The sequence below is a fragment of the Emydura macquarii genome, unplaced genomic scaffold (genome assembly GCF_026122565.2).
Source record: "Emydura macquarii macquarii isolate MOO-44397 ecotype Brisbane River unplaced genomic scaffold, CSIRO-AGI_Emac_v2 contig_3220, whole genome shotgun sequence".
NCBI classification, from domain to species: domain Eukaryota; kingdom Metazoa; phylum Chordata; order Testudines; family Chelidae; genus Emydura; species Emydura macquarii.
This window is the reverse complement of record NW_027133357.1, coordinates 3,448,002-3,458,664: the sequence shown is the minus strand read 5'-3', so window position 1 is coordinate 3,458,664 and position 10,663 is coordinate 3,448,002. Positions and strand designations below refer to the sequence as shown.

Below are 10,663 nucleotides of genomic sequence, written 5' to 3'. Positions count from 1 at the left end.
AGGTCAAGACTGAGGAGCATTGGGAAAACTGTGTGTGAGGGAGGTTGTGTGTCTCAGGGCAGCTCGGGATTGCGGTGCACCCGCGGCAAGACCCACACCCCTTCACTTCGCTCCTTTCTTTAATGATCCCTTTTCTTACCCTTTTGTCTTTTTCACTTGTTCATGGCTCCCGCGCTCTGTCTCTGCGTCAGCCTCTTTCCAGCTCATGGCACAACTCTCTGGAAAGCAAACTGGAGAAGGAGACGCAACTAGGGCGTAAGGCTGGGAGTATTACCTGAGTCACTCCTGCTAGAAAGAAACTTTCTAGCAAACGGGGGATTTGGGGAGTGGATTAGTCAGATGCTGCAGTTTGGACCTGTAGTTTGCTCACCGCCCGACTGGTCGGGGAGCTAAGAAATGTCCCCTCCAGGTTTAAAAAGTCACTGTATGGCTAGGAGTCAGATAACAGGGTACAGCGGATTGTAGGGCATTTGTGTGAATGGGGGTGGGGACGTGTGTTGGTGGGGATTGCTTTTCCAGCTGTGCTTTCCCTGTCTCTATAGTTGTATATGTTTTCTGCGAGGGCGTCAGAGACTGGGACTTGGGCAGTCAGGACTAGTGGTTAGAGCAGGAGTCAGTAGCTAGATGCCAGAGTTGAGGGTCAGGAGTGAGATAAGGCAGGAGCAAGGCTGGAAACAAGCAGGCACAGGAGATATCGCAGCTGTGGGCGAAGGCTTTGAGCAGCCACTGAACTGCCGTGGCTGCTGGGCTTCGGAGCGGCTCTGCTGACTCTTCAGACCAATCCCACCAACGAGACCCAAGACCCCATTGTGTGCCATCAGGGCCATGCCATAGATGGCAAGAACCATCTGGCACTGGGGAAGTGGCCTCCCACCGCCATGCCCTTGATGAAAAGCCCCAGGGCAGATGGGGTGGAGGAAGCTGGAACGTAGGAGTGGTCCATCATCAGTCCCTGCCCAGGGAACCCTAGCACAGTGGGTGGCCTCGCCTTGTGTACAGGGCCAGCATGAGGCCTTGGCACCCCTGCAATACTACCTAGTCCTGACTGCGAGGCTGCGGCCTTGTGCGGGGGGAATCCCAGCCCCAGGGGGTGATGGGCTGAGGGTGGGCCCAGCCACGCTGGCTCCAGGCACTGCTGCCCAGTACTAGCCCTTCCTGTCAGTGCTGCTGCAAGGATGCTGGGTTTTCTAGGCTGTTTGCCACCTCTCAGGTCTTTGAGACCCTCCATCAATTTTAATCTCAGGCTCCCAGGCGTCAGCTGGGAATCCCTCCTCCTCTCTTGAAGTCCAGCAGCCCAGGCCACTGTGCAATGACAGGGCAGCACAGGCAGGGGGAGCTAGAGAGCCAGAGGGACCCGCTGGGTCTATCTGTGCCCAGCAGCGCCTTTTGCATTCATCACAGCGCAGGCCTGTCTCTGCTGCATCACAAGGGACACTCCAAGGATCTCCTTTCTGTGGTGCATTGGAAACTGGTTACAAAGGACAAGCCATCACTTTAGGCTGGAAGGATTTCCTCATCCTGCTTGCAGGCTAGGGGCCTCTGAGGAAAGCTGCGTGATCTGAGCTAGTCAGCAGCCGGCCAGCCTGGAGACAGGCAGCCTAGAAAACGGTGGAGTGAGTTGTGCCTCTCTGCTTTAGTAAGCAGCCTGCTTTGTCTCTCTCTGTTTCGACCTTCTGAATTCTAACAAAGTCATGTGATGTTGCAACCTGCCAGCAAGAGGATGTATGTTTTTATCTCACTTCTCCGTGCACGTGCCATGAAACGGAACACGTCCAGCGCTCCCCTTCAGATTGTCTCACCTCTAGTTCCAATGTTTCATTTCAATCCCCGGTGATCATTTTTATTGTATAAAAAACCCAGCCCTCCCCCACCTTAAATCCTTCCTGGGGGGGCTTGTAGATAAACAGCAGGGATCTGAGCAGTTGGGGGGAATGCCGGCTTTAACAGCCTGAATGCAGACGTAGCTTCCCAGCTGTCAGGCAAGAGAGCTGGGGAGACCCAGCATGACAAAAGCACTGGGCTGGGAGACCTGTTTGATTCCCCACTGTGCCATAAGACGCCCTGTGACCTTGGGCCCATCGGTTAGGGTTGATTTCAGTAGGAGCTGGATACCTCCATGAATCCCACCCTCAATCTCTCAGTTTCCCATCTGTAAAATGGGGCTAACGTGTAAGGCTGCACCGGTCTAGAACCTGGGGTTGCCTGGTCTCTTGGTGAATGCCCCACCTGCGCCACCACCTGCCGGAGTAGTGACTGACAGGCTGTGAGCCCTGTGGGCCCAAGCACCACAGGAGGTGCTGCCCACAGAGAGTCTGACTGACTTTGCTCCCGGGGCCCCTGATTGGTCCAGGCGCACTATTTAAACCTGGACGAGGCAGCAGGAAGCTATCTGTGCAACTAGGTGGCTCTCCAGCTGGTTGCTAGGACAGCCCTTGCTCCTGCCCTGCTCCCTCTCCTGACTCCATCTCTGCTTCCAGGCTCCAGACTCTGGCTCCACCCACTAGACCTGGCCCCCCACACCCAGGGCCATGACATAATATCCTGTCTCTGCCTCGCAGGGGAATGTGGGGCTAAATCCATTAATGTGCTCAAGGCGCATGGTGATGGGGCCGGGATATGTTCCTCGAGCCCGAGTGAGCCTTGAGCACTACCACAGAGCTCAGAGAGGCAGAGATGGGCCAAGCAGCCCCTTGTGCTTCCAAAGAGTGTTCAGGACGTGGCCGCCCTGGGCATTGATCAGTTCCCTTCCTTCCTTGGGGCCAACTGGCCACCCTGCGCCCAACAAACGATCGCTGCAGACGAGCTCTTCCTGTAACATTTATTGGTCCGTGTCACAAAATGACCACTCAGCTCAGCACTCGCATGGTCGCCCAGCACAGGAACAGCAGGCTGCAGTACATGGGCTGCGGCAGATCTGTGCATTGGGAGCCCAGGGCAGGAATAGTAGAGGACTGCAAGTCAGATCGAGGGGCAGTGGCAGATCTATGGGGGGGAGCCTAGGGCTGGAACAACAGGAGACTGCGATTGAGGACTGAGGGGTACCAGCAGAGCTGTGCACGGGGGACTAGACACAATAGCAGTCTCTCCAGTGACCTTACCCCTGCCTCTGTTCACCCCAGACCAACCCCCACAAGATGAAGACGCAAACCAAGAAGCAGCGGAGTGGGGAATGGACACCGCCTGCTGAGCCGGGACCAAAGCGCTCCGTATAGGGAGCCGGAACGCAAACCACCCTTTGCTAGGGACAGCGGGCCAGGTGCCTGCATGGTCGATTGTCCCGACCCACCAACAGCAGCGGCTCCCCATCCTGGCAGGAGAGCCAGTCTGACACAGTGGGGCAGTGAGTGTGAGCACCTGCACCACCTGTAACAATGGGAGGGATTCATTTAGGGCTGTCCTCACAATCCCCCCGGTCCAGAAAAGTCACCGGCTGAGGCAGGATCACGCACGGGCCCCCGCCAAGCTGGGAAGTGGCACCTCACAATCACTCTGCTCAGGAAGCCGCCCCCACTCTCCCCTCCTTACGCCCTCACATCCCACCAGGCTCATTCTGCGGATGCTTAGTTTAGCATCTTCATCCTGGATCTCCAGCCCCACAGGAACCTTCTGGGGAGAAAAGGCTCAGTCCAGATGACTTTTCAGTTCATCGCAGCCCCAACCAGCACAGCTACGGGGAGGCTTGTCGTGACCAGAGGGGAAGGGATACACCCGTGGATCATGAAGACTGGCTCTGGCTGAGCCTCAGCAGCGGAGACATGGCAGGTCCGGGGCATGGGATGGGCTCCTCTGCCCACTACCATAGTCGAATCCCTTCTAGGGTCCAGCCAACAGCAGGCTGATGAGGAATGAAACAATCCTGCTTTGGTTCTGGCTGTCTTCTTTGGCTTTTATCCCCCAGGCGTTCCCCTTCCTGCCTCTCCAGCAGACCCTCGACTGGGCCTTTAGGCCCTGGATCTCTGTGCCAAGCAATACGGAGTGCATCGGAGCAGCAGCTTCAGGCTAAGACCTTTGGGAAGCAGCAACGGCCCAGCAGGGAAGGAGGGGCAGTTCTCAGGAGCTAGATGCACACATGATCCAGGCTCCCTGCCTTTGGCACTGAAACGCCTGCTGAACCTCTTGACGCCGGGGCCCTGCTTTCACTCACAGCCAGAGATTCCGTTCTCCCCGCTGGTGGGCGAGCTGCGAGGCGCACACCCCTCCGGCATCCCCGTCCTTCCCTTGAGCCCCTCTGGGTCTGAGGCCTGGTCACCTGGGGCCGCGTCATGCTGGAACACTGCCAAAGGGAACGCACCAGTTAGTGAGGGTGGTTGCCTGGCTCAGGGCAAGGGGGCTGGCTGGCACGGGTGCCTGGGAGCTGGTCTGGGCATTGAGGAGCCCCACTCAGACCTGGCGTAGACCCTGGTGAAATGTATGGCATTCCGCCTGCTTACACCCAGGAGGAATCTGGCTCCAGCTCAGGCTTAGACCAGAGGAGAGAGCTGAGACGGGGGCACACAGGGCTGTGATATAGGCCATTGCCTGCTCCACCTGCGCCAGGGCAGATGGACGGCTCTGACGTACCCCAGGGCCAGGCCAGCCCCAGAACAGAGGGAGAGCAAAGATGGCTTGAAGCCCCCCAGCCCTTCCCCAAACACAGGAGGGGAGTACGGGAGAACTGGGGCCTGTCTCTCCCCGGCACTCTGCAGGACTGAGCCCTGCTTCGGGGGCTACAGAAGCGATGAAGAGTCTTGTGAGTGTTTTCCAACTTGAGAGCTCCAAGTGTGACAGCAACCGCCTTATGGTCACCACAGCCACCCCAGGGGCCAGGGACCTCTCCCATCATGGGGATGCTGTCACTGGCGTGTGGGCCCACCGTTTTGGGGGGGCCCTCCCCACACGCCAGGCAGAGGGATCAGCCTTCCCAGCCCCAATCCTGCCCGGAAGTGAGGCCGAGTGTCTGGGCAACACCATGGAAATCAGCCAGGGGACTTGGCACACGTGCTGGAGCAGGGTCTAGGAGCCAGGGCCTGCTGTCTCCCATCCAGCCCGCCTGCGCTCCAACCCACCGTGGAGCTCGGGGCTGCTCCAGCCAAGAAGCCAGGGGGATCTGCAACCACCCTAGCATCTGCCCAGGTCAGAGCATGCCCAGGAAGCAGACAGTGGGACCTGACACATCATCTCTAAGGCAGTGTAGGGCATTGGCAACACAGTCCTGAAGCACCCAGGCTTGCCAGCCCGGAGCCTGCGTCAGCAGCTCTAGGGCAAGGAAGGCAGGCTGCGGTAGTAGGGCTAGGTCACGGGGAGAGGCATGACACTGAATGGCGGAAGGGGCTGCAGCCACCGGTGAGACTGAACCTGCTAGTGCAGCAGGGGGGGTTCATCAGGCCATGGACACATGCCAGGCAAAGACCCCAGCAAACCTGGGAGATCAAGGTGGTGTCTGGCATCCAGTGGAGACAGGATCTGTGCCTGGCCCCCTCCCACCCTACTCCTTGCCCCTCGCCGGTGCTGCTGTGCTGGGACCACCATCCCATCCGGCCAGAGAGAGGCGCTGAGGTTCACTCCCCAGGCTGCCACAGAAACAGCTTCGGGAAGGGTGCGGGGGCCTGGCACATCATCCCGCTTGCCGTGGGCAGGGTAACACCCTGCACCAGTCGTTGAAGGCAAGCCTCAGCAGCACAGACCCCTCTCAGGGGGCTGAAGGAGGAACCCCTTTGGCTGGCAGCGGTGGTAGGTTGTTATCCTCTAGGCCCTGGGCCCTGGCAGGTGGGGGGGTCATGCTCTAGGGCAGTTTAATTCCTGGGGGGAGGGTCTGAGTCAGTTCCAAAGCAAGGAGCCCCTTTCCCTCGTCTGCATTCACCCAGCCGCCCTCTGCGCGGGTCCCTCCTCACCGGGCGCCCATCCCCGCGGCGTCGGCGCCCGGCTCACCTGCTCCGCCGGCGGGGCCGTGCCTGGCCCGCACGCTGCGGATGGCCTGGCGGTTCTTGAAGCGCACCAGCCCCAGGGTGATCTCGGCGTTCCAGCCCGGGTCCTCCTGCGGGCAGCGGAAGTCGATCTCGCCGCCGGCCTCGGTGACCACGGTGAAGTAGACGTGCCGCTCCTTCCACTCCACGCACTCCACCGCCCGCATGCGGGCGAAGCTCAGCTCCTTGCAGCGGGAGCCCGGCCGGGGCGCGGAGAGCCGCAGCCCCTCCTCGGTCAGCAGGCAGCGCTTCTTCTTCCACTGCTGCAGCAGCCCGCCGCTGCGCTTCTCCAGCACCCCCTCCTTCAGCACCGGCGGGGGGGTCATGGCCGCCCGGGGACTCCTCAGGGCCCCCCGAGGCGCATCGCAGCGGCGGCGGGGCCCCACCGGCGCCTGGCCGGGGAATCGAGGCGCCTTCCTCCGGCAGGGCCGATCCGCTCCGCGGCGCTCGCAGCACGGGGTGGGGGGAGGAATTATTTCAGCCTCCACATGCTCCCGCTAGCGGGGCTCGCCTCCTCGCTCCGCCCGGGATGTGTCTCTACATGCCCGCCCCGGTCTCTCCTTCTCCTCCCCCTCTGCCCGCTTGCATGCCTGGCCTCTCCTGCTGAGCCTCGCCCCTCCTGCCTGGCAGGCACCCGGCCCCAGCCGGCCTGAGCCAAGCCCGAGCCGGGCCCCCGGGCCCCAGCTGCGATTCATTCACAAATTTGGCTGGGGAGGGAAAGGAGCCGTGCGGGGCAGGCTCGGCTTTCCGGGCCGCTGCCCGGCCAATGAGCCCTGGGCGCGGGGGCGGATCACTCGCTTTGCAGGGCCAGATGTGTCTGTCTGAGGCCTGGAGCCTTGGCCCGAGAGCTGCAACATGAGCCTGGCGCTGAGCTGTTTGCACAGCTCTCCGACCACGCAGGGGCCCGAGTCCTTTGCCTGCCAGCCAGGGTCCAAGCAGAATTTTTTCCGGTCCAGTACAAACTTGTAACATGAGCCACCTCCCACACACATACCTATGGGGTTGCAGCCTGGGCCGGCCCTGGTAAAGTGTACCCTTTCCCCCCCCCCCATGTGCCAGGTGGGGGTCTGAGTCATCCACAGGGCAGCCAGGCCAACTCTCCTCACCCCTGACTCGGGGCAACCTCCCATCTGCCTGTGCCGGGTGCTGCATGTTTGATCCCCAAGACCTGTCTGTGGACTCCTCCAACACCGGCCCTGGAGCCAGGATCACAGCCAGCACTGTCTGTGGTGAGAATGACACACATCTAATTGTTCCTCATTAAAAGGACTGGGGCAGCAAATCCCAGCGGCAGCTGTAGCCAGGAACCTGTTAGTGCTTCCCACTTCTTCCCTTACTTACATGGGGTAAATCTGGAGTAACCAAAAGCATGAGCTGGCCTCCTCTTAATTTCAATCTCTCCTACCCTGTACTACATTACAACCCACTGCATGGTTTGAACCTATGATTCAAGCACACAGCGCTCCCACATGAGCTAAAGAGTCATTGGCTGGCAGCAGCAGTAGGTTATTATCCTCTATGTCAACCAAGAGAGACCTGACCCCCACTTTACAATTGTGTCCCTGCCACACAGGTTTGACCTTGCAGCATAGACCGGACCAGAGTACCTGACCCAGCCTATAAACTAAGGTTGTAGCAAGGATCAAAGGGACAGGGCAGCGCGTAACAGACCAGGATATTAACCATGGTGGGGGTTGTTGCACAGAACATTTCTACAGTGTCAACAGGACCTTGGCAGGTAACTTGCTGCTAGATTTGGGGGACTGAGAGGCATTGGCAGAGCTCGGGTGGAAGGACTGGAACAGCAGGGGGCTGTGAGTTGGGGTTTAGTGGCATCTCCAGAGCTGCTGGGGAGAGGAGCCCATAACGTTTAGGGTGATCATTGGCTCTCGAGGTCATGAGAAGCAGCAACAAAGCAGCTGCCACTTGGGAGGACCCAGGCACTTGTAAAGGTTGGATTGTGATTTTTATGGTGCAGCCCCTGCACCGCAGGCTGGGTCAGGATTAACAGCCGGGGGACAGGGCACCTCCCGCACTCTGTGACAATGCCAGAGCATCACATCCTGGTGCCAGCTCATGACAGGACGCCCCATATGTGAGCCGCAACCGGAGCTCAGCATTGGCTTCTTCCTTCCCAAATCTATCTGACCCTCAAATTCCCCTCTCCTGGCCTGCAACACAACCACCCCTTACGGGACTGAACAGAGTAGGGTCCTCCTCAGCAATGACTCCACAGTGCCACCTGGTGTCAGAGACCTGCACCTGTCCCACAGCCTCATTAAATGGAATGTGCAAGGAAATTCAGGGAGCCCGCTCTGTGATTTGGAATTGGGATGTGTCCATCTCTGGCTGTTCCAGAATCGCAGCTGCCATTCGTCTGTGCCACTGCTCTCAGTAACACTTCATCTGCTCTGCAATGGATTATGAGGCGAGACTCCTGGGCTGGGAGGGCAGCCTGCCATAGCACGGTTGCATCACAGTGTGATGTCACAGCGCTGTGAGCTCATTGCACTGTTGGATGATGTCATCGCACCGTGAGGTCAGCCCAGGGGAGGGCTCTGCCCTCCCACAGCCCTAATGAAACGCAGCAAAGAAGAGAGCAAAAGAAAAAGGAGGAAAGAGAGGTGAAAGCACAAGGAGGAGGAAGGAGATGGATAAGAAAGAAAACAATGAAAAACCAGATATAAAACCATAGCCCCGACTGCTGGGTAGGGACGGGGGATTAGAGAGATCTTAGTCCACTGGCCTATTGTGAATGTTGCTTTCTCTAGAGTGCTGTTAGCCCCATTGTACAAATGGGGAACTGAGGCACAGAGAGGCTAAGGGACATGCCCCAGATCATACAGAGCAGGGACTCTGACCCAGGTCTTCCCAGTCCCAGGCTAATGCCCTAACACTGGGGCATCCTTTGTACCCGAGGGGTGGGGAAAAAAAAGAAAAAGTTGCCAGACTCTATTGTGTGACCTCCCCATTACTGCTGGCTGGAAAACTCAGCTTTCCTTTTTCAGACAAAACATCAGAGCTGGGAATCCGGTTTTGTTCTGCCTTGGGATGAAACCAAGACTTTTTAAAAAGCCAATAGCCCAGTGATTAGGGCCCTCATCTGGGATATAGGAGACCCAGGGTCAAAGCCCTGCTCTGCCTGATTCAAACTCAGCTCTCCCACATCTCAGGGGATGGCCCTAGCCAGTGGATTCTTGGCTATTTCGGTTCAGTTGGTCTCTCTCTACCACGTCACCCTTGAAATTCCATCCTGGACCTGAGAAACCATCTCATCCAAATAAATACATTCTGTGGGAACATTCCCAGCTCCCTCCCCTTCCTCTCCTCCTGGCATCTCCACCCTGAAGCCTGCAGTGCCCAGGAGTCTGCCAGCAGAGGGCACGGACATACACACCACAAACAGAGTGTTGGGTTCAGGCTTTGAATTGCCTCAGCCTCGCCACTGCCCCTCCCAAGGGGTGACCGGTGGCTGCATGTCTGAGCAGAGCCGGGCACTTAACACCACAATCCTGCTGCTAGCGGGTATGCGGACAACTTCCCACCATGGTCCTGGAGCAGGGATCAGAGCTCAGATCAATCAGCATCCGTTGTGCCAGGATAACTGCAGGAGATGGGACATCCCCCCAACCTTCCACGGGATGTCTTGTGCTGTGCCAAGTCCTAGTCTGGGGTCCCAGCATACCCTGCCCCTTGGAAGGGACTGGGGCTTTGCAAAGAGGCCAATAACATATACCACAAGGTCTCTGGAGCCCTATGGGTCTAGCGAGGAGCCAAGCGTTTGGCCAAAAGCCCCACAATTGTGTTCCAATTCTCCCCCCTGCTCTGACAGTGCCCCTTATTCCTGGCCTGCAGGGCCCCCCCATTTCACTTCTGAGCTGCACAACCCTGGCGCTCACTCCTGTCCTGCAGCCCCCTGCTATCCCAGTCCTGGAGTCTCCACACTGCTACTGCTCCTCAACTCCAACCTGCAGCTTCCCATGGCCTCTCTAGCACAGAGGATGCCTATCAGGTATTAACACATGCGCAGCACTGGCACCTGTAGAACTCCAGCCCTTTATAACGCACAGGTCAGTTTCAATACCCCCACCTTGCAGAAGGGGGAGCTGAGCTTTAGACAGATCTCTTGGGGGCAAATGAGACCCACTCAGCTTCGTTCTCAGCAGCATCCTCGCTGTGGTCTGATGGCAGGCCTGGGGTGTGTGTGTGTGTGTCAGCTGGGGCAGTTGTCCCCCACATAGCACTGACCTCCACACCACAAACAGCCATGTGGGCGTTTGCCATCCTGCCACACAACCAGGTAGGCAGAGGGAGACTTCTGGTTGTTACTATGGTGCCCCCACTCCATGCAAGGAGAGCTCACTCTGTGACTAGCCGGGCTCCATTACTGCCTGGCTGTGCAGCCCTGCCAGTGCCACGAGGGAGACAAGCTGCCTCCGTTTGCTGCTGGGCTAAGAGTGGTGCCTTGCTGCTCTCTGCTGCCAGAGCAGTGATGGAAGGAGATCATGGGGACTTGGGGATTTGTCCATTTGTGAGTGAAGTTAGTGAGGGATAAGCCAGCGAAGCTCTGCTATTGAAGCACAGACTGACTCAGAGCGCCTCCTTCCCTGGGCTTGGATGCCCACAGATTGAGCATGGAAATGGGTGCCCTAGGATGAGATCAAACTCATGCCACTTGTGACCCGACTAGTTAATATATCCTACCTTAGCACAGTGTAAGG

At 58.3% G+C, this 10,663-nt stretch overlaps 1 protein-coding gene across 1 annotated transcript; it reads right to left on the bottom strand.

Annotated features, from left to right (window-relative positions):
- Window positions 1-610: 610 nt before the first annotated feature.
- PHLDA3 (pleckstrin homology like domain family A member 3) lies at window positions 611-6,702 on the bottom strand. Its single transcript, XM_067531652.1, has 2 exons — window positions 5,908-6,702; window positions 611-4,273 (listed from the first exon to the last, which is right to left on the bottom strand). The coding sequence occupies exons 1-2, from the start codon at window positions 6,266-6,268 to the stop codon at window positions 4,137-4,139; spliced, it is 498 nt and encodes a 165-aa protein (XP_067387753.1). The 5' UTR covers window positions 6,269-6,702; the 3' UTR covers window positions 611-4,136.
- Window positions 6,703-10,663: the final 3,961 nt, after the last annotated feature.

What these genes read in the sequence shown, in the direction of transcription:
- PHLDA3 (XM_067531652.1), bottom strand. Translation starts at nt 6,268, where the DNA reads ATGACCCCCCCGCCGGTGCTGAAGGAGGGGGTGCTGGAGAAGCGCAGC. An exon ending in CGGCCCCGCCGGCGGAGCAG is followed by an intron (nt 4,274 to 5,907) that starts GTGAGCCGGGCG and finishes TCCCTTTGGCAG; the next exon opens with TGTTCCAGCATGACGCGGCC.